Genomic DNA, 23709 nt, shown 5'->3' on the forward strand with positions numbered 1-23709 from the left:
TTGTAGTGAAAAAAGTGCCCCCAGGGAGTTCATACCTTGGGTGGGGAAAGCCTCTGGAACCTAAAAGAGGCACCTGTCATCTTCAGCAGAGGGGATCCAGTGCTGGCTCCCCAGAAAGTCAGTTTGTCACAGCTCCTGTGCAGATGCACTAGCCGCTTTCCCTCAAGCTCTGGTGAAAATAGCCAAACCTGAATGGGTCCTCTCTACTGCAGAGGTGCGAGCCGTCTGTGCAATAGAGCGGACCCAATCAGGCTCAGCTACTTACGCCGGTGCCTGAGTGGAGAACCGCTAGTGCGTCTGTGCAGGCAGATCATTGTAAATATTATTGTCTCTCTGTGTTCAAGACTGCCAGCGCTGGATAAGCCGGCGGAGGGAGACGGGGAAGCCTCATTAGGATCCAGAGGCTTTCCCCTCCCAAGTTAAGTACCCCCCAGGGGCACCTTTATCCTCAACAGGTTTACGTTAACTCTTCCTGTACTGAAAAACTGAAAGGGACTCCACATAATTTCTTTGCAAGGCTAGTATCATAGGTGTACATCTCATCATGTCACTTCATGTTCCCTTTAACCCTTTCTCAAGATGAGACTTATCTCAGCAAGACTAAACCTTTCACTGACAGCCATTTCTGAGATCTTGCAGCATATGCTGGGCATTCATTTGAAAAGGGGGCCTGGAAAAAAGGGCGCCAGATGTAGCCAAGAAATGCTATTTCGGTTACCATATATAGCCGAGAAAAATGCTTTTGGTTATAAAAAGGAACTGGCTATAGCCTGAGAAAAATAATAGAGAGCTGGATACAGTTGAAAAAAAGATTTTGGTTACAAAAGGGCTCCAGATATAGCAGAGAAAAGTGATTTTCATTTTAATAGAGGACTAGATAAAGTGATTACTATGACCTAACTTCTCCCTACTCTCACACCAAACCACCCCAGGTAATGCCTAACCCCAATATCCCCCCCCCCCCTTCCTGGTGTAGCCTAACCCTAAGATTCCCCCTCCGGTGAAGCCCAACCTAAACCTAAGACCCCCATGATGGTGCCTAAACGTAGCCACATTTCATGTCAACTATATGTTATTTTGAAACGATATAAGAATAAGGCGCCAGGTGTAATCTGGACTGACTGCTGTTGTGTACTCCTGTCACATTTTGCCTGATGAAGCGGGTATGAACCTGCGAAACGCGTTGCAATTAACCCCTGGAGTGTACCAATAAATGTCCTTTATTTTGAATACACAGCTTGTTGTGTCTGCTTATAGGAGGTAAGCCCACCACTGCCTCCTAAGCTATTTTAAACATTTGAATTACTGTTTTTATCCTTTTGGCACCTCTGTTCTTTCTTACAACACGTTTAATATCCACCCTTGGTGGAGGGGGATACCCCTTACTTTTTCTTTGAGTCTACAGAGAGCTACTTCTTATTCCTGAGTGGGGACAGGACAATATCCTCACCTGCCTATACTGTGGTTGCCTGGAGGTAACCCTGGTTTGTGAGTATTATTTTACTCGTTTCAATCATATCAATTTTCCTGAACGTACTACACTATACTGGGCTCTCGGTTCTTTCTTTTACATAAATTTAGGCACCTGCTAATATAGCTGACTTTTTAGATGCGTTCGTTATAGCCGCATTTCATGTCAAACAAATATACTTTATTTTGAATTTGAACGGATATAACCAAATGGGTACTTATCCGTTAGCCGGGCGCATCCGGCAGGTGGCGCTGTTGTAGCGAATTTCATTCATGCTTAGTTAACGTAGTGCTGTGTGAATGGAAGCGCCGCAGGTGGCGCTAATTACATTGATACGGCACATAACAATAACAGTGTTAATGGGAACTAATATGTATTTCAAGTGGCCGGAACTGTTACTTAATGCAATTAAAATGAAGGCGGCGGCAATTTAACAGATGAAGCCGCCGCCTTCGTCTGTTCTTGGTCTTCTTCTCCCACTTTGCCCTCCTCTGGCTTCTATACAATGCTGGCAGCCTGCGGGGACATGCGTCTCCCCCCAGAGTCGTTCGTCGCGGAAGGGAATCCTGTTTGTTTTCTTGCGACGAACGACTCTGGGGGGAGACGCATGTCCCCCCCAGCTGCCAGCATTGTATAAAAGCCAGAGGAGGGCAAAGGGGGAGAAGAAGACGAAGGCGGCGGCTTCATCTGTTACATTGCCGCCGCCTTCATTTTAATTGCATTAAGTAACAGTTCCGGCCACTTGAAATACATATTAGTTCCCATTAACACTGTTATTGTTATGTGCCGTATCAATGTAATTAGCGCCACCTGCGGCGCTTCCATTCACACAGCACTACGTTAACTAAGCATGAATGAAATTCGCTACAACAGCGCCACCTGCCGGATGCGCCCGGCTAACGGATAAGTACCACCAAATGTATTAGACAGTAGTTGTAACTACATCTCAAGTCAAATATACATTATTCTGAAAATATAACTGAATTTATGACCTGCTGATATAACTGATCTTTAGACATCCTTGTTGTAGCCCTTTTATGTATTTTTTTAAATATATGCAAATTTGTGACCTGCTAATATAACTGATCTTTAGACGTACTTGTTGTAGTTGCATTTATATAGCCGTACAAAATTATGGGCACCCTTTTTCTACTGCATTATAGCCGCAAATCATGGCAAACATTGAAGTTTATGGTGGTGCTCTTTTAACACAGGCGGCTCTGGCGCCCTTTTTAACTGATACCTATGCTGGAGCAATGTTCAGAATAGCAGAAGCAGGAGAAGATGAATGAGCAATTCTCATGCTCACTCATCTCTGTGATCTGAAGCCATCTGTAACAAAGAATTGCTTTGAGCTTTGCATGGTTTCTAGCAGTGTGACAGCTACAACTGCTGCAGTGGTAAAGATCAGAAGCTCAGTGTGCCTGATCTTACTGACAGGAGAAACACCTGAATGGTCTGATTAGAATCAACAGAGACTGACGCTCTCATGAAATGTCACAAAGACAACGGGCTTTATTCACAAAACTTCTCATAAATCGCACGCACGCACACACACTTAGCAAAATATATACCTGTACATGTAACAAATATTCTTAAGTAATTTTAATATGCTAAACAAGGAGATTTGGCACAAGACTACTTTGGAAACCTAGCAGTTCAAGAGGGTGCCGTCCACCCAATCACGTTAGCGGAATTTCCGTACGAGATTTCCTGCTGGGTCCCCTAAAGTAGTCTAGCGTCAAAGGCTCTCTCATAAGTAGGTAAGTATAAGTATTTATTGTTTTGCGTAATTGCCTTATAAAGTCTATGTAGTTTGTATATGTAATGTTTTCCATTACTGTTCTTTTTTTGTTTTGTAACGTATGTGAAAACTTTTAGCGGCATATGTACATAGGAGAAAATGCAAAGATAAACATGCAGTACGACAAGAACCCAGGTGGCAGCACTCACCCTCCAGTATAGGCGGGATGCAGTTTTCCTGGACCGGACTGGGCTTGCAGATGCCCAGCTGTTTGCACTGCTCTATAAGCCATGATGAGAGTCCAAGCCTGGTAAACCCCTCCATAGCAAGCAACACATGTACTGCAGCCAGCACTTCCGGCTCACACAAATGTCGTCACTACCCGTCGGCTTGGCAGCTGGCACGATTGGGAGCAATGCCTGACGCACAGAGTATGCGGAAGCAAGCTGTAGGCAGCGGAAGCAGAGCAGACAGGCCGGGTGACGTGTCCGGGAGAGAGATGGCTGCCCAGGGAGAAGTGGATGAGCTGTTCGATGTAAAAAACTGGTATTACATCGGCAGCTATCAGCAGAGCATTAATGAAGCGCAGAAAGTGAAGGTAATGGAATGGCAGACGTGGGTGGGCGCTCAGCGGCAGGTTATCACATGATAAGGCAAGGAAGGGGGGCGTTGTTGAGAAGTGATGATATGCATATTTGTAACTTAAACTTTTACTCCTCTACAATCAGCAGCAGGTAAGGACATAAGGGACAATTGTACCTAAACTGACTTGTGACATGATAGTACTATTCCTACTGTATGAACTCAGAAGTCCCCTTCTGTTTCCTAGCATGCAGGTGTTGTATCTATGCAATTGACTGTCAAACAACAAGTCCAATATAGACCGCTGTTCTGAAAAGTAAATAGAAAGTAAATTACCTTAATTTGGCTGGCAAAACACTGGTAATAACATTTCAGTGCTGAAAAGTCAATACTTTTGTGTATTTTGCATCAGCCTGTCTCGGCTTCTGTTAAGAATTCAGTCTTAAAATACAACTCTTAAACAATATCTGAGCTGTAAAAAAAACAATCATGCATGGATCAAGGGAAGAATAGGGGTAGAGGGCATATGCAACAAAACCTACATCAACAACATTGTTTTCATATAAAAAATCTTTATTAATTATCCAATTCCATAGAGAAAATCACTAAAAATGCACTAAAACACACAATAAAGTAAATCTGCTGTTTCATCCGCTTATAAATATTTTATTATTTGCCTTAGCTGCATCTTGTTGTATCACATAAATTAAAATCAGACACAATTAAAAACAACTACCTGGCCAGGAGTACTAGCTTTTACTCTAAGGGACCTGACCTGCTAGACTAGAGCATATACCGACTCCATGAAGGGGTTGAATATAGCTCCAGCTCACATTGCTATTAGATCCACAGTGCTCTGGGTCAGAAACTGTCCGCTAATAGCAATGTGAGCTGGAGCTCACCACCAAATGCGCAAGTATAAAAGCTATATTCAACCCCTTCATGGAGTTGGTATATTCTCTAGTCTAGCAAATGGCTGTGCGCTTATTGGATTCAGTATATTCCCACATGCCAGCAGCTGTTTCCACCATCCAACTTAAAGTTTTGCCTTGCTGAAAACCGTTTGGAGGATCGGAATTCGTACAGTGATACCATATAATTGGTCCGATATCTCACAGTGTGTGTGGTGGTAGAGGACCAAATTGATCTATCTTAGTGCGGATTTTTTGCTGAGGCTGGGCGATTATACCGCACAGTTGAGCTGATCAGGTCCCTTAGAGTAATAGCTAGCACTCCTGGCCAGGTAGTTGTTTTTAAATTGTGTCTGATTTTAATGTATGTGATACAACAAGATGCAGCTAAGGCAAATAACAAAAAATGTATAAGTGCACGAGACAGCAGATTTACTTTATTGTGTGTTATGGAAGAAGCTATTCTGCTGGCTCCTTATTGAGTTGCACAGAGAATATATGAGGTGGTCTTTTTTGGTACTAGTAAAAATGCACTAAGTGACTGCATGCGATGTGGCCGTCGCCTCCACGCACACACGCATACAACCACACCTATGTACGATCACCTAGTATGATCAGGGATCCCATATGGTCACAAATAGCTTGAAGCAAATCTCACCAGAGGTCTAAATTGGCAATAGTAAATTGTCTCAGCAAAGCCTTACAACTAGACCCAGACAAGCAGATGTGGTTAGTATTCAAACAGCTGTGTTAGTGGCAGATCAGCCAACAACGATGAGCAATCCACAACCAGGAGGGTAATGCGACAACATTCTATACCGGCTCTCGTGGGGCGTCAAGCAGCTGCACGCAATAGATATCCCAGCCTTGTGTGCTGGTCGCTCAACCCACCGCCAGAGCTCACTGCCAGGGGAGAGACCGTGTAGTTGATGGACTTGATGTAGCGTACCAGACTCTCGTCCAACACAAGCACCTCCGTGAGAATGGCAAATTGAGATGACAGTCAGCAGAATGCAATGTGCTAAAGAGGCCAGCTTGGAAAACGCTGCCGTCAGTCACCTGGAGATCAATGTCTCTGCCGCAACATGTGGTCTCACAATAGCGGCGGCGGATGTATGCAGTCTCCGTTGGGCGGTGGAAGGTAGTCAGCAGGAGGTACAGGCATGTGAGCGGAGTCAGCAGGCAACCGCAGCAGTCACTAGTGCATGGAACACGCCAGGGGACCCGACCTGTTTCACCGGCTCTACTGGCTTTTTCAAGGGGGCGTAGCTGTTAAAAAAGAAACCGTTAATTTTTACTTGGGGCTTCTTCCGGCCCCTAGAAGTCTATGCATTCCATTAATGCAGTTCCGTTGCCATCCGGGGTGCCACTGTCCCCTCTGCAAGATCGATGACCCCAGCTGGCTTGCGGGATGATGTGCCTCTTGCGATTCTGCTCCCACAGCCACTAGTATTTTGTGCTTGACCATGTGTGTGTCGCATGCACAGGAGCCGCCACACAGCTGGGGTTGGTGATCCTATGAAGGGGACAGCAGTACCCTAGAGGGCAGAGGAACTGTAGCACTAGACCAGAAAGACTTCTAGGTGCTGGAATAGGCCCTAGGTAAGTAAAGTTTAACTTTTTTTTTTTATAGACTGGATATCAGTTAAACTGTTTTGTTTTCTCATTGTACTCTATCAATGGTTACAAGCCATTTTTTTCTGTAATAACAGTAATATATCCTCATGACATACATATTAAAAAAAAGCTGTGTCCCTAAGGTAACTATTTTTTTTTTTTAACAACAAATAACATTTGTAAAGCGCTTTTCTCCCGTAGGACTCGGAGAATAAGCATGGCTCAGACCAATAATTGGTTCAATTGGTAAAATGTGGTACAGAGGAAGAACTCTGTAAGTCTGGAAATGCCAGGCTAAACAGGTGGCTTTTCAGTCTAGATTTGAATAACACCAGGGAAGGGGCTGTCTTTAGTGGGTGTGGTAGGGAGTTCCAAAGGGTAGGGGCAGCATGACAATAAGCTCTGGGTCCAAAGGTTTTGAGGTGCACTCTGGGAGTGACCAGTTTTATAGGATTTGCTGATCTGAGGTTTTGAGAGGTGTGGTGCAGCTTCAGCAAGTCCTAAATGCCGTAACTTTTTTGTAACTATTATGGTAACTATGAGGGGAGGGAGAAGAAGGAGGAGTTAATATACTTCAATTTGTTTTTTTTTGTTTTTTGTTTTTTTTTACCACTAGATGTCCCCTCACACTTTATTCTGTGTGCTCCTTTGTTACAGGAATGATCATTGGCTTCTTTAGAAGCCATTATCCTTGCCTTACAGGCACTTTGGCTCAGGGAACACGTTTCCACTCACCACTCACAGATGTGTCAGTCTCAGCAGGTGCGAGCAGCAGGAGCATGCGCGGCGCCACGAGATTCGAGTGATGCATTAAAACGTCCTGTTTGCAGTTAACAGCTGCAAACAGGATGTTTCAATGCATCCAGTTTGGAGCAGGAGATTAAAGGGAAGGTTCGCGCATAATATAAAAAACAAACTGCACTTACCTGGGGCTTCTTTCAGCTCCTGGCAGTTGATTGGTGCCCTCGCCGCAGCTCCTCTCCCTCCCGGCGTCCAGCGGTAAAGAAGCCGACCTCGCCAGGTCAGCTTTCCTGGTGGGCTTCCGTGCGCTCCACGGCGGGGTGTCATGTGGTCTACTCTAGAGACCCGATGACGTCACTTACACCACGGGACCCGCGCTTTGGAGTGCACATGACGCCGACCTGGCGAAGTCGGCTTCTTCACCGCTGGATGCCGGGAGGGAGAGGAGCTGCGGCGAGTTCACCGATCGACTACCAGGAGCTGGAAGAAGCCACAGGTAAGTGCAGTTTATTTTTTATATTATGCACGGATCTTCCCTTTAAAGAAAGGCTCAGTCCAAACCATTGTGGAATTCATCATTTAGGAGAGATCCCAATTGTGAAAATTAAACCATTTACAGTGAATAGAAATTAATAAATGTATGTGAAAGCATACGCTTATATGATAAATCTTATGATCCATCTTGATAGATGGACTTGATCGGTCATCTGTCGTCTCACCACTTTTGTGTAGAAAAAAACAGCAGAGTGGCCGATTGTCATTTGAAATGACATTAAAGCATTTCACCCCAGTCATAATGAGAAGTTCGTAGACGGTCCCCAACAAAGCCGCCCTTCATGAGAATAAATGTGCTTTATTGTGTAAAAAATTTTCATGATTTATTGCCTAAAATAGTACTTCATTATTGTTATTCTTTATCGTCTGATTGGCCATCTTATGGTGCCCATACATGGTACAATTTTTTTCGATTAGATAATTTTGTTTGATTATTCCGTTAGATCGAATATAAAGATTTTTCCAACATGTCTGATCAGATTTTTATATAAAAAAAAAAACAGGGTAATCATTTGTTTTTCTTGATAGAAAAAAAAAATTATTTTTGACTTCCATTCAATTTGATCGTTTTGGTCGCATAAATGAGAAAATCGAACATTTTTGTTGTGCTGTGTATGAACACCATATAAGGTATTCTATAGCATGTCTAGACAAAGTACATAATATTGTGATAAAAGGAAGCATTTTGTACTTTGCTTGAAATGATTTAGGCATTGTATAGACTGCCTGAATCTTGTATTTTGCCTATAACATATACACAAAGAAGGCCATGAAAACCTAACTCTCCCCATGGTAGTGAACCCCAGTAAAAAGGTTAAGTTTGGAGTTCCATTAATAAGGTAACATAATTCATGCTGTTAATAAATGTGTTTTGCCTTCTTCATGCTACAAGTGTCTTGCATCTCTCATATATTTTATTTAGCCTTCAAGCCCAGAGAAAGAAGTGGAGAGAGATGTATTCCTTTATAGAGCCTATATAGCACAGGTAACATAAATGTTTCCTACACATTTTCTTTTTTTGTCACCTCTCTCTTCATTGCATTGCGAGTTTTAAGCACTGACAATTTTCTTTCACTTGGAATAGAGGAAGTATGGAGTAGTTCTTGATGAAATCCATCCCAACGCCAGCCCTGAGCTTCAGGCTGTACGGTTATTTGCTGAATATCTGTCCAACGAGAGCCGCAGGTATGTGTACTGGATTGATATGTGAGATGTGTATGCCGTTGACGATCTTTCCTATAGGTATTGACCGGTTTATGGTTGTTATCCTTATATTTTTATTTTTTTATTTTTTTTTGTTTGTTTGTTTTTTTCCCTTTTCTGAGTCACTGATTTATTTATTTTTTTCATGCAGCTTATGCTGGCCACACACATACAGATTTTAATGTTGTATATTGTAAGACATTTAAAACAACCATAATTAAAAGATCCTTCTTGGCTAGTTAGTTTGATTTTGCATAGATGGGATCCGTGTATTTGGCTATAGTGCCAATGAGCGATCGGAGCTGAAATGTGTGGTCAGATGTATTGCAGTCTGCATTGATCTAGATACCACCAGCAACCATCCTTCATCTTACTGAGTCACTCCCGTAATGTCTGGTTGTCATCCATGCTGCCAGAGGCAGGTTAAGGCTTCTTGCACACCAAGACGTTGTGTTAGGTGCCACGTTATGGTCGCATAACGTGCACCTAACACAACGTATGGTGCTGCAAAAGCCGACGGTAGAGTGAGCCGCGTTCGGCGGCTCGATTCCTATAATGTCTCCCAGAGTGGCGCTGATTGGCCAGCGGGACCACGTGATGCGGAGCGAGACACTCCGCATCACGTGGTCCCGCCGGCCAATCAGCTGCCGCCAGTGCAGTGAATATTAAGTAGCCATGTGCGCGGCTACTGTAGCTGGCTCTCCCCGCCTCCTCTCCGCCCCCCACTGCGCATGTGCAAACAGTCTAACGCGGCTATAGCCGCTCCAACGCCGTAGCATGCTGCACTTTGCACCGAACGTGCAGCATTACATGTAACGCAACGTGGGCTGTGTGAACAGCCCACTTGTGTTACATTGCTGTGCGTTGGGGGAGCGTTACAGGCGCACTAACGTGCGCCTGTAACGTCTTGGTGTGTAAGCAGCCTTAATGGAGATTTGCAGATGGTCAAATCTGTCCTTGCTATGCAGATGTATATATTTACGGATGATATATTAATGTTATTACCAAGCCTTAATGGATATATATTTGGTGTGTGCTTATTTTAGCCACATTGTATGCAAGATATTACAGTACCAATAGTTAAAGTATCGGTAGTATTTCCTTGTCTATTCTCCCTCTCCACACCTAACACCATTCTCCCATTCTCTTATTTTATTTTCTATCACGAGCCCTCAGGACTCAGCTATATTACAACTAAATCCCATTCCTATACCTTCAGATTAATGCCCAGTCCCTGACGCTGAGTTTGCCTACAGTGGAGCCGAACTCAGTAGACAAGATAAAGAAGATGGAGATAAAGATAAATAACATTTATATTGCGTTTTTCTTCTGGCTGATTCAAAGCACTTGAGCTGCAGCCACTAGAGCATGCTCAGTAGGCTGTAGCAGAGACTATCCCAAGGTCTCTTTACTGAATAGGTGCTGGCTTAGTAAACATGAAGAGGCAAGATTTGAACCCAGGTCTCCTGTTTTAGAGGCGGCGCCCTTAACAATTATACTATCCAGCCACAGGCTATCCAGCACAGTACTGATCTGTGTGCAATGCTTTTAGTACTGATCTGTGTGCTGTCCTTACTGTTATCTGAGTTCAGTTACACCAGTGGTCCTTAGGCTAAGGCCCGCGGGCCGAATGTGGCCCCCTGAGGCTTTTTTACCGGCCCCCCACACACAAAATGTATTATAGATGCGGTCCACTACATCTTTAAATATTGGTGGTCCACATATAGATTGAAGCCAGAAAGCAGTAATTCGCTGGTTTCCAATCAAATTCCACATCAGGTGACACTGTTATCCAATTGGACTGCATGTTGTTATCTGGGTATGCTTCATTGTCTGGCCCACAAAGACTTCTACATCATTTTATGTATACTCCGGCCCCCCAGCAGTCAGAACAGATATGTGTGCTCGGCTATATCATTGTTGAGTTCCTGCCTACAAACTAAGCACCCGGTGCCACCATAGCCACAAATTTACAATGCTTTCTATGGTACTGCCGAGGCACATGATATATTTGGCTACAGGGACTTCTGTGAAACAGTTTCTTCATTACTAAAAGCTAAGGATTTAATTTTATTTTATGTATTGTACAGTAAATAATGGGGCTTATTCTGTTCACTAATTTATTTGCACTTTTTGCTGATGGTATTTTTTATTGTATACACAGCTGATCTTCTTCTTTGTATGGTTATAATCTTTTGCTGTACTTTTATTAGGGATGCAATTGTCTCTGAGCTGGATAAAAAGATGGCCAAGAGTGTTGATGTCAGCAATACTACCTTTCTGCTGATTGCAGCTTCAATTTATTTCCATGATGGCAATACAGATGCAGCCCTGCGAGCTCTTCATCAAGGAGAGAGTCTAGAATGGTATGGCGATTCTTCCCCATTACAAGTGTGGCAGGCAGAGAAGCATTGCAGCTGTATGGCAGGAGTATTCAAAATTAGTTTTGCTATACTTTCTAATGGCAGATCAGCGCTTAATCTGTGTAAAACGCAGGTTTGTGGGCAGTGTGACGGCAGCCAGGCTGTCAATGTCATGTCAATTTGCTTGTTTCATAAAGTGCCAGTTAAGGGACAGTGTTTCATGTATGCATTATTCTAAATTTGGCATTAAAAAAAGGTTTTTGCAAGATAAAACGGAAAAGATATGCATAAATTCTTATAACCTCACTGACTCACCTCCATCTTATTTAGAAACGCCACATTCCTGTGGCCATGTAAATAAGAGGGAAGCAATCTTTTTCTTCTACTCTAGTAGGCAGGTATGTGTTGCTAGATTGACTAGAGGAGGAGTGAGCAGGCAGCAAGCGGTTTCTTAGAACACAAGGATCTATGATTTGGTGCAGCAGGTATTAAAACATACTGTGCATGGGCTTTAAATCAGATCCAAAGAACTATCAGTTGTTGCCCAGCATAAAGTGTATGGACAGCTTCCAAAATGTTTCTATCTCTGTAATTCTCCTCTTGTATAAGGCGAATAGAGGAGTATATCTGAGGATAAAGCTGAGTATATCTGAGATATATAAAACTTATTTTAGTGCCCCAAAAATCACATTTGGATGATCTCAGTAAGGGCTGATTCACACTACGAGAGCTTTTTAAACGCCAGAGATTTTAAAAGCTCTTGCTAATGCAATCCTATGGGGGATTTTTACAAAATCACATTGCTCCAGTGTGAACACTCACATAGGATTACATTAGCAAGAGCTTTTAAAATCATAGCGCTTAGAAAAGCTCTTGTAGTGTGAACGAGCTCTAAAGGTCAGAAAACTTCTTTATGGGAGTGTACTCTTTACTCCCTTGCTTTTTTAAATGACCGCTTTCTTTATCTGTAAGTTTGAAGGATTTATCATAAGCACAACAAATGAGAAACTCACAAATATATTTTGTCAACCTTTCTGTCAAGTAAGAAGTCAAAGTTGTGTTTTGATCTGACTTTTCGAGAGTGGAAAAACAGCAGTAGGCAGCACCCAACCATCCAAGTGTGACTTGCTTTGGTCAGTGTCCCTCTGCCTCCAGGAACAGCAAGTGGAATTCCAAAGAGAAGAGACCCAGCACAGTCTTCAAAATGTATTTAAACTCTTTTTATTTTTAAGCCATTAAAAAGCAGAAACATGGCAAGGCATTGCAATGCGTTGACCTGCCTTGTGTTTGCTTTTTAATGCCTTAAAAATAAAAAGAGCTTGAATACATACGTTTAAAGATGATGTTGGGTCTCTTCTCTTTGTAAAGAAAACGCAAAGGCAGCAACTGTTGTCAAACATGTTTATTGCATTTTGTGACTGAAAGCTCATGCGGGGCTCCAGCTTACTGTACAGGTGTGGTCGTACTCGCACAAGCGCAGTACAGCTACACTTGTGCAGGAAGAGGCTTTTGTCGGATTTCCTTCCGTGTTCTATGCGGAATCCAGAGGCTTACCTATTCTTAGGTAAGGATCTCTCTCTTCTTTTTTTAGGTAAGGATGGATGGTGAATGAGACGCTTAAAATTCTGAGATGATACTAATTTTATGTAAAATTATGCAGGAGTTGCTCCAATCAAATTTTTATCATCTTGGAATTATTAGCATATAATGGTCTATGCCCAGTGTTAAAGAGACGTGACTTTATACATACCAATATTAACTTAATTAAACAGACAGGAATAAAAACCCCCAGATGTTAAAATGGATATTACCGTATATACTCGCATATAAGCCGACCCGCATATAAGCCGACCCCCCAACTTTTCCCTGAAAAAACAGGGAAAAATGATTGACCCCCATATAAGCCGGGGGTAGGAAATGCTGGATTGGTGCAGCCCCCCAGTGTGTCCCAATATAGCTAGTATAGTGCCCAGTATAGGTAGGTAGTGTCCAGTATAGCTAGTATAGTGCCCAGTATAGCTAGTAAAGTGCCCAGTATAGCTAGTAAAGTGCCCAGTATAGCCAGTATAGTGCCCAGTATAGGTAGGTAGTGCCTCAGTTTAGCTAGTATAGTGCCCAGTTTAGCTAGTATAGCGCCCCAGTATGGCTAGTAAAGTGCCCAGTTTAGTTAGTATAGTGCCCAGTTTAGCCAGTATAGTGCCCAGTTTAGCCAGTATAGTGCCCAGTTTAGCCAGTATAGTGCCCAGTTTAGCTAGTATAGTGCCCCAGTTTAGCTAGTAAAGTGCCCAGTTTAGCCAGTATAGTGCCCAGTTTAGCTAGTATAGTGCCCAGTTTAGCCAGTATAGTGCCCAGTTTAGCTAGTATAGTGCCCCAGTATGGCTAGTATAGTGCCCAGTATGGCTAGTATAGTGCCCAGTTTAGCCAGTATAGTGCCCAGTTTAGCTAGTATAGTGCCCAGTTTAGCTAGTATAGTGCCCAGTTTAGCTAGTATAGTGCCCAGTTTAGCGAGTATAGTGCCCAGTTTAGCGAGTATAGTGCCCAGCATAGGTGGGTAGTGCTCCCCCCCCGCTCCCCCCGCGGCCGCCGCTGCTATTTTACCTTCTTAGACAGCGGCCGCTTCCTAATCCGCGTTCCTCTTCTTTCTCAGTGTCAGTGTATCACAGCAGCGCGCCGGGCGCTGCTGCTGTGACGATGCAGGGGGCAGGAAATAGCGCGGCTCCCTATAACGGCGATCTGTATCGCCGTTACCAAGGGAACCACTCTTTCCTGCCCCCTGCATCGTCACAGCAGCAGCGCCCGGCGCGCTGCTGTGATACACTGACACTGAGAAAGAAGAGGAACGCGGATTAGGAAGCGGCCGCTGTCTAAGAAGGTAAAATAGCAGCGGCGGCCGCGGGGGGAGCGGGGAGGGGGGGGCGCGGACCACCCGACCACTCACCACTAGACCACCAGGGAAGACTCGCATACAAGCCGACCCCCCCAACTTTTGACCCCCTTTTTGGGGGTCAAAAATTCGGCTTGTATGCGAGTATATACGGTAAGTTTACAGAAAAACTGATTGTTTTCACATTAAACCAGTTCACCTTTACATGTCTCCATCATTAGAATACCTGATCTGCCTGCTAATTCTTGGTTACCACGTGCCTGAAGTGTTTTGATTCTGGCAATTTGCTTTTTTAACAAAGAAAAAATCTCCCTTCATTTTCTTCTCACGTAAAGTATCCTTTAACCTCCCTAGCGGTAAGCACGAGTGTAACTCGTCCAGCAAAAAAATGCTGAAAGTGGTAAGGACGAGCTACACTCGTCTGTGCAGCCAGCTTATCTTCTCACCCGGCTCTACTTTTTTTTTTTTTTTTTTTTTTACTTACAAGGGATTTCCTAAGACTTCTGGATGCCAGCCAGCACACTGTGGGCAGCGATCTACGCTACCCACAGTGTGACAACAGGCATTCAGCTGTCCTGGGGAAGCCCTTATGTGATTGGGAGCTGGCAGAGAAGATAAGCTGGAGCTGCGGCATTCTCCCTCCCTTCTTTCCCCCTCTAAACAGCGATTTCCCCCCCCCCCCTTCCGTCGCCCCCTGCCTGTGAATTGATCCTCCTTCTCCCACGCCTGTCTAGCGAAGTAGCCCTCCCTTCTTGCCTAAGTTCTGTAGGGATCACTGGCCTCTCCCCCTCCCCCCCCCCCCCTTTGTGTAGCAATCCCCAGCCCTCATTATAAATACTTACGGAGCCTCTGAACCTTTCTGTCCCACGATGAGCCTGTCTGTCATCTGCAGCTGCAGTGACACTCTCCTCTGCTCGGGACACAGTGATTCAAATCACTGTGTCCCGAGCAGAGGAGAGTGTCCCTACACCTGCAGAGATGACAGAGAGGCTCATCATGGGACAGAGAGGCTCAATGAGCCGAATCACTGTGTCCCGAGCAGAGGAGAGTGTCACTGCAGCTGCAGAGATGACAGAGAGGCTCATCGTGGAACAGAAAGGCTCAGAGGCTCCATAAGTACTTACCGTATAATGAGGGCTGGGGATTGCTACACAAAGGGAAGGGAATGCGGGGGGGGGGGGGGGGGAGAGGCCAGGGATCCCTTATTATACAGAACTTAGGCAAGAAGGGAGGGCTACATCGCTACAGGCAGGGGTGGGAGAAGGAGGATCAATTCACAGGCAGGGGGTGAGAGAAGGGGGGAATTGCTGTACAGAGGAAAGGGGGGGGGAGGCGGGGTGAGAGGCCAGGGATTGCTACAATCAGAAGGCAAGAGGAAGGGAGGGCTATATCGCTACACACCGGGGGGGGGGGGGGGGGGGGTTTGAAGGGGGGTCCACTACACCCCCCCCAGTGTAGCAAAGGCAGTGGGAGATACACACACTTACCTCCTGAACAAGGCAGCTCCTGTCTGTCTCCCCTGCAGTTACTCCGTCCCACACTTCCTGCTTCTCCATTTGAAGACAGACAGGAGCTGTATCGTCTGGGTCGTCCACGAGATGTGTGTGTGTGTGTGTGTGTGTGTGTGTGTGTGTGTGTGTGTGTGTGTCTCTCACTGCCTTTGCTGCACTGGGGGGGGGGGGGAGACAGTGCGCGGAGGGGGGGAGGATTGAGCGAGGGGGAGATCTGGTGGGCAGCCACAGCAGGGGGAGGGTGCGGGGGTATCTGGGCGGCAGTCATCTTAGGTGAAGGGGGACATCTGGGGGCCCCTATAGCTGCAGGGGCCCTTGGGGCAATTGCCCCCTTTGCCTCTATGAAAGAGCCGTCCCTGGCTTCCCCAGGACGGCTGAATGCCTGTCCCAAAGCTGCCTAATGTATACTGGGGACACATACCTGCCTAATACTAGGGACATAAATATCTCTTGGTCTGCCCATCATCGCTATATTTTGGGGAGTCATTTTAAAATTTAGTTTTGATTTTATTTTGTGTTTCAAGCTTTCATTATACTCAACATGTGTACTAGACCTTTGCTTGACGCAATTTGGTAAGTTACAGGAAAAAGGTTATGAAAGTTAATTGAACCACTTTTTGCACAGAAATCCTGAGGAAATTGAACGCCAGGGAGGTTACAGGACAACCGAGGTGACATGTTGAGATAGACATGTGTATGAACAGTGCCAAACACACAAATAACTAGGCTGTGTTCGTTTCTTTCTTTCTTTCTCTGCCTGAAAGAGTTAAATATCAGGTATGGAAGTGACAGTTTCTGTCTGGATCTGGTTTACACTATAGCATAACCCTCACTGATAAGTAATTACAGCCATAAAACACTTCCCTGACAGTAAATGGCTTCAGAGAGCAGTAAAGACATAAATGGGGTCAATAATTCATAGATGTGAGCTCTAGCAAACTTCAATGAAGGTGTAATTGAGCGGAGACAATGAAACAGTAAAAAATAGTTTTAAATATTAAAATTGGGGGATATCTAAGAAAGTCATTTTAAGGAGAAGGAGCATAGATACAATTGTTTTTCTCATCTGTTTATTTTCACCTCGGATGTCCTTTAACAACTTATAGATGTTCAAATGGTGTATACCGGTATTTGTTATCCCTTTATTTAGTGGACAAACATACCCAAAACAAAAAGGGGCAAGGGCTCATCTCATCAAGCTAGGTGCATCCTGTTATCCGTTAGGACAGTCACAGCCAGTGGAACAGGCAAACATGTCCAGCAACAGCCTGTCCTCAAGTTCCACTTGCTCCACATTTGTATTTGGTGCAAGTGTTGTGTGTTAATGTCTATAGATTTTTGTCACAACGTCAGCAATAGTACTTTTTTTACTTTTTATTTTCACAATTTGAAGTATTGAAAACAAAATCCATCAAAATGAAAGACTTAATCTGATTATCTCCTGCTTTCCATTGCAGCTCGGCAATGATAGTTCAGATATTACTGAAAATTGACAGACTTGATCTAGCTCGGTAAGTACATATGTGGTTTTATAGTAAATTTTTCTTTCCAGTTTTACTTACCAGGACGGGGTTGTTAGCTTTTGCCAGGGCCTTATATATGGTGGGAATTAGTGCTTGTTGCCTATAGCTCAAGTTCTTGTTTCATTTGCAAATCAACTCTGTAACAATGACAACTGGAAGCAGGAGAAATGTTTCAGAGGTGGCAACAGTCATTGTCATATACACCAAGGAAGGAAAATACATGGCACAGAAACACGCTTCCTTATAGACTGAAAAAAAAAATTAGAAAATCTACAGTCCACAAATATGAAAACAGACTGCCAGCAACCCATCATATCTGTAGATGGATTGAACTTAAGGTGGCCATTAACGATACAATCCCCTGTATGTTCGATCCTTTCCGGTCACTGCGGTTATCGATTGGAGATGATCAGTCGTTCCAACGAAGGGCCAACCACCCACCAACCAGTTCTATCAGATTAATGCAATTGAGCAGTTTTTTAGATCAATGCCATCAATCTGATAGGATTGGTTACCAGGTCTTTGGCCATTAATGGACATGGCCAGTCCTCAGAAACGACCGATCGTCCACAGTGTTGTATTGTTAATGGCCACCTTTAAGCAAGTTTTTGACACGGTTTACATGATATATTTTTTCTTTAAGTGTATTAAGAGATTTGTGCAGTCTGTCTTCATAGCAACTCTGCGGCAGCTTATTGACTTAGCTGATTATTTTTGTTGCAGAGGATAACATGCATTTTGTTTTTTATTCCACAACCAGCAAAGAACTCAAGAAAATGGTGGAGATGGATGAAGATGCAACACTAACACAACTGGCGACAGCATGGGTCAATATTGCCATGGTATGAAATATTTGTTCATTTTTACTATTGGTTGTAAAATTTTAGATGGATCAATGGATAAGCCATTAAAGGGAAGGTCCAGGATAAATATTAAAAAAAAATCTTCTCACCTGGGGCTTTCTCCAGCCCCTGGTAGCCGTCCTGTGCCCTTGCCGCAGCTCTGGTGGCTCCCAGGCCCCTCCGGTGCAGATGCCGACCTCGCCAGGTCAGCATCTGCTTATGCTTCACCATGCAGCTCACCGAGTCACACTGGCGTCATCCGGACTGTACTGCGCAGGTGCAGAACTACTGTGCTTGTGCAGTACAGTCAGATGATGTCAGTGTGACTATGTGAGCCGCATGCTGGAACGCAGGGGAATGGAGCTGCGGCGAGGGCACAGGACGGCTGCCAGGGGCTGGAGGAAGCCCCAGGTAAGTAGATTTTTACTTTTTATTCATTCTGGGCGTTTCCTTTAAAAAGTATTTCAAAGTATTACCCTTGTGGCTAAAATAGTTTTCGCTTGTTTAAAACTGCTGCCATAATACTCACCAGTAGCCTATACTTCTTCTCAGTGGTTGCTGGAATGCTCATACACATGGTACTGCACCCAACTGTGACAGTTTCCATCGGCTACAGTAATTTAGTTTAATAACCTCTTGAATTAATTCCTTTACCAAATATGGTTTTTCATGCACGTTTTTACTTTTTCTGTTTGTCTGATTCATTAATGACTGTTATCTTATCCTCCCCTGCTTCAAAAAAAGTTATTCATGCGGGTTAACCATACATTGAAGGCAGGTGCCTTTGTTCCTTTCCATTCTTCCAGAATTATGGCCTCAGCTACCAACGTCCATATTTCTTTCATCGGCTCCCCCTATTAGACTCTAGCATTCTGAGGAGTGCTGTCTCTACTGATGAGTTAAAACTCTTAGCTGTGTTGCTTTTGGTACAGCAGTAACACTTTTTTTTAATACCATTTTGGTGGTATGTATTTTTTTTCACTACAATCTAGGCTTTTTCTGGATGAAAAAAAATGTATATTACATTTATGGGGAAACATTAGGCGTAAATGTAGAAAATGCATTTTTTCATTTTTCACCCTTCCTAATTCCCATGTCAAGTCCCACATTTATAAAACCCATCAAAATATATTCTTTGGCCCTTCTCTGTTAAAATGATACCACATATGCTAAATTGCACTACTAGTTGAGCATATGGCAGAACGTTATCCCAAGCCTGCACTTCTGTAGCGATTGGATGCATTCGCTAGGGCGAATTCAGGGGCCCCAGTGCTGTCCAGATGCATCGCTAGGGAACACCAGAGAAATGCATTTATTTTTCAGGGATGCCCTTTAATCTTTACCTTTATCTTTTCTTGCTGCAGCTTGTTTTACATGCATGTGTGATTTTTTTTTTTTTTTTTTTTAATTTTTTTTTTTAATAGGGTGGTGATAAACTGCAGGATGCCTATTATATATTTCAAGAAATGTCAGACAAGTACTCCGCCACTCTCCTGCTGCTGAATGGACAAGCCACTTGTTACATGGGCCAGGGCAAGTGGGAAGATGCAGAGGGGGTTCTACAGGAGGCTCTGGACAAGGTACACATTACACCTGTGAATTGTGTGCTTTTCTGAATATGTCAGGATGTGAACCCAAAGAAAAATGGCTTTCAAAGCTATTAACGTAACATTATTTATATATCTCTTGCAGGACAGCAGTCATCCTGAAACCTTGATTAATTTCATCATACTTACTCAACACATTGGCAAGCCACCAGAGGTAAGGAGAAATGTTTTTATATTGCCTTTTAAACTTTTCATTTAACAGCAGTATGTGTAACATATATGATTTATAAGCCATGTCTGCACCCAGCCCCTCCAAAACATTTTGTTTACTGGTGGAATATTTGTTCCAGCAGCTGAATGGGAAAGCAACTGTTGTAGTAATGTCTGATAGATGGTTGTTGTCATAGTCTTTCCTAAACTGTGTCCCAGTTGCAGCATAGAATCTGCTGTTTAATATAACAAAATTTGTTAGGGATGTATCCCTGAGGGCCCTTTCACACTAGTGTGGTGCGGTGGGTCATTTTACTACACCTCACCACAATGCTAATGAAAGCCTATGGGTGTTTTTATATTGTATGGTGTGCGCAGGAAGTCGCCAATCTACCATGCGGACAAAGCGACATTACTGCGTGTCCTCAGCGCTGATCTGTGGTGGACCGTAAGTCTATGGTTTGCCAAAATGTTGGCGTTGTGATGCCCATGCTCAGAAGCTTATTTTTACAATACGATTCCGTGCACTTCTGGATCTCCAAAACAGGAAGTGACCGCGGACATCACTTCCTGTAAGAATACCTACCAGAAGGGGATTACTGCATAGTAACGTAGTAATCCCCGAAGGCCTGTTTTGGTGGTGCGGCCCCCTGGCTCTATATGTTCGTTTTTGACCAGTTGCAGCTTAAAGGAAGATGGACTCCTTTTTATTATGCAGCTGCTCCCTTGCTGTAGATAGACAGGGCAGGTGACCTGCAGCAAAGATTGATTTCAGCTCCACAAATTGTTCTGGCTTCAGTTGTGGCTGCAAGTGGTGGTGGTGGGGGGGGGGGATAGTGAAGACGACTCTAGTGGGATATCCATTGCTGCCACTCTCTCTCGTGCCAGTTCCCCTTAGCTGAGAGTTAACAGGAGTTAATTGGCTTCAACCTAAGGTTGGCTTTAGACCATGATGGGAAAATGACTATTGGAGTGGTTGGATTGTGAGGGACAGTTAAGCTACGTACACACATGCGACAACGATCGTTCGTTGTCAACGATGAACGAACTTTTAATTGACGAAAGAACGACCTAAGTAAAGTTAGTTTTAAAAGGTGTGTAACGATCAGATCGTTAAATGAACGTTACATCACGTAAAAGCACCTATTGCGCCTGCGCATAAAAATGAAAAGTTCCATGGAGAAATAGTGAAATGCGCATGTCGAGCTTAGTATGAACGACCGTTTCCAACAATGTACTACTTTTGCAAACGATCGTCGTTGGGAAAAATCCGCCAAGCTAGATCATTCGTTTTTAACGATCTAGCTCGTCCGTCGTTAGACTTAATGGTCGTTGGCTGCTTTTTTTTTTTTTTTTTTTTAAACGATCGTCGTTTGAAACGATCGGGGAACGATCGTTTCAAAAGACTATAGTCGCATGTGTGTACGCACCTCTAGTGGCAAGACTATATTCTGTAAAGCACTGCAGAAGGTGTCAATGCTATATAAATACTAAATAAATATTGGGCAGGTCGTTTTAATGCTTAGGCTGTTCTATATAATGTACTTCTTTCCTAGGGGCTTTTTAAAATGTAATCTTTGGTTAGAGATTGGATCTTGGGGAAAAAATTGCTTTCATTTTCATTTAGAGCCTGTATTTTTTTTAAACAAACCAGATGTGAAAGGAAATTATGTTTTATAATCTATCTCTATCACACTAGGTCACCAACCGTTATCTATCTCAGCTGAAAGATGGACATCGAACGCATCCATTTATTAAGGAATTCCAGGCAAAGGTAATAATCCCAGCCACTAGTCATTTGGTGGTGGCTAGCTTCCGTGAAATTGAGCATACATTGTTTACAGTGCATGATGAGGTCCATAAATGGAAGCAGATGCGGGGGTCTGACCGTTAACATTTAAAAATGCATTCTTTCCTTACCAATCTTTTACTTTTAAACTTGTATAAACAGGTACAGAGGGCAGAGGTGACACAGAGGGGGACACTGGAGGCACAGGGGGAAGTACAAGGGACAGAGATGGCACAATGTTCCGACTTAAAGGAGTCATCAGGCGAAAATGGATAAAATAAGTGGTACTTACCGGGGGCTTCCTCCAGCCCCAAGCTCCCAGCATGTCCCTCGCCACAGCTCTGCAGTCAGCAGTCCGCTCCGGCCCACGTGGCTGTGATTGACAACGCCGTTCGCGCAGGCACAGTGCAGGCCGACCTGGAGGTCGCTCTGAACAGATTCAGGTTAAAGAGAATCTGTACTCTGAAATTCTTACAATAAAAAGCATACCATTCTATTCATTATGTGCTCCTGGTCCCCTCTGTGCTGTTTCTGCCATTCTCTGCTGCAAACCTGGCTTGTAATTGCCAGTTTTAGGCAGTGTTTACAAACAAACTAACCAGCTTCTAATAGGCTCAGCTAAACAGAGTGTGTTAGTCACACAGAGCCTGCAGGGGGTGTGTACAGCTTCTAGCTAATCACAAGCAGCCCTGCACATTCCAGTCTGACTGCCTCAGCCTGACTGTGCCGACTATAGAGAGAAGATTAGATCATATAACAGAGATAACACAGCTACTGTGCAATTAGGAAAAGCTGCAGTAAGCCAGACCACATTAGAAAAGGCATAGGAACTTATAGCATAGAAGAAATAAAGATAAACAATTTGTTACAGAGTCTCTTTAAGAATGAACCTACAGTCCCTATCTTGTTTGTTAACCGGGGACTACCTGTATAAACAATGCCCAGAGGTACTTGCCATGGCGAGGTCCAATGGGAGGCTTACTTCAGTAATGCTGCAGCAAAATAGGTTATTTCTCATGCTACTCAGACACCCGCACAGACGCCCACTTCCTCGGGGGTATCTCTGTAGGGTATCGGGCAAATCTGTGCATGCGGCTTTTGGACAAGTCAGTCATCGCCATAGACTTTAATTAAAAATATCGGCAAGCTGGCGCCAATAGGGAAATTCGGGCACCAGCCGATTTTTTTTTTTTTTTTTTTTTTTTTTTTTTTTTTTTTTTTTTTTTTTTTTTTTTTTTTTTTTGCGGGGGGTTTTCGCTGTTGCTAAGCAGGTTAAGCCAGCGACTTAGGGAAATTCAGGCTCTCAGCGGCACCGGGAAGATTGTACAATCAATGTTGTACCATTGGTGGGCACCTGTATTTTTACACAACCTAATCAGACCAATTAATAATATTAAAAGCATAAAAACACAGTGGGCTTAGCTTCCACTTAGAGGATCCTTACTTCAATAAATATTAACTGAAGCATCAGTGATGGGAAATACACAGAAATTTGAGATGGTATGAGTATGATATCAAAAGTAAAAGTGAGATTAAGGAACTCTGCACTTGTGTTGCTCAGGGGCATATGAGTTCTTATAAATGATTCATCTGGTGGATAAAATGAATTTGTTAAATGATTCACGGTATGTATACTATTTTGTAACTTTTTTTTTTTCTTCCAGGAGAATGAATTTGATCGCCTTGTGCTGCAGTACGCTCCCTGCTCGTGAACTGGATCTGATTAATTTATGTTTGTATGCTTCAGAACAAGCTGAGATTCTTACAATGGAAGTCACCATCTGCTACAAAACTGCTATTTAGGACTGGATTGTTGGCCACATGTAGTCAATATGTACAGTTCCTATACTTGGAATGTGTTATGTGATAACACCCAGTGAACGGTTGCACGATACATTTCTACACGCATCCATTGTAGTGTGTTCAGCTGTTTCTCTTTTCCTGTCAACATTCCCAATAAAACATCTGTTTCTATTACCCAAGAGATGTTTGTTCACTAGTAAATGCGTTGCATTTATTTAATATTTTATCTTTCTACTGTATAAATGGGCAACATTAAATCTGCGTATGGATTTAATATAAAGTGTTTGGAGTTTCCAAAATTGTACACATGCTCCCCTCTTCCCTGCACAGGATAAAGTGTGTGTGTGTGTGTGTGTGTGTGTGTGTGTGTGTGTGTGTGTGTGTGTGTGTGTGTGTGTGTGTGTGTGTGTGTG

The 23709-nt window shown here is 43.6% G+C and overlaps 2 protein-coding genes across 2 annotated transcripts in view; one reads left to right on the forward strand and one right to left on the reverse strand.

The window, feature by feature from the left end:
* DDX49 (DEAD-box helicase 49) overlaps positions 1-3594 on the reverse strand; it is a 39591-nt gene extending 35997 nt beyond the window's left edge. Inside the window, exon 1 of the mRNA XM_068234199.1 lies at positions 3425-3594. Coding sequence (XP_068090300.1) covers positions 3425-3539 — 115 coding nt within the window. The 5' untranslated portion in view covers positions 3540-3594. The remainder of the gene's footprint in view (positions 1-3424) is intronic.
* Positions 3595-3597: 3 nt separating this feature from the next.
* On the forward strand, positions 3598-23475 carry COPE (COPI coat complex subunit epsilon). The gene is made up of 10 exons (XM_068234200.1): positions 3598-3813; positions 8544-8606; positions 8706-8806; positions 11038-11190; positions 17040-17093; positions 17866-17947; positions 19372-19527; positions 19640-19708; positions 21404-21478; positions 23158-23475. Exons 1-10 carry the CDS (start codon positions 3631-3633, stop codon positions 23203-23205), a joined length of 984 nt encoding a protein of 327 aa, XP_068090301.1. The 5' UTR covers positions 3598-3630; the 3' UTR covers positions 23206-23475.
* Positions 23476-23709: the final 234 nt, after the last annotated feature.

Source organism: Hyperolius riggenbachi, chromosome 1 (genome assembly GCF_040937935.1).
Source record: "Hyperolius riggenbachi isolate aHypRig1 chromosome 1, aHypRig1.pri, whole genome shotgun sequence".
Classification (NCBI taxonomy): Eukaryota; Metazoa; Chordata; class Amphibia; order Anura; family Hyperoliidae; genus Hyperolius; species Hyperolius riggenbachi.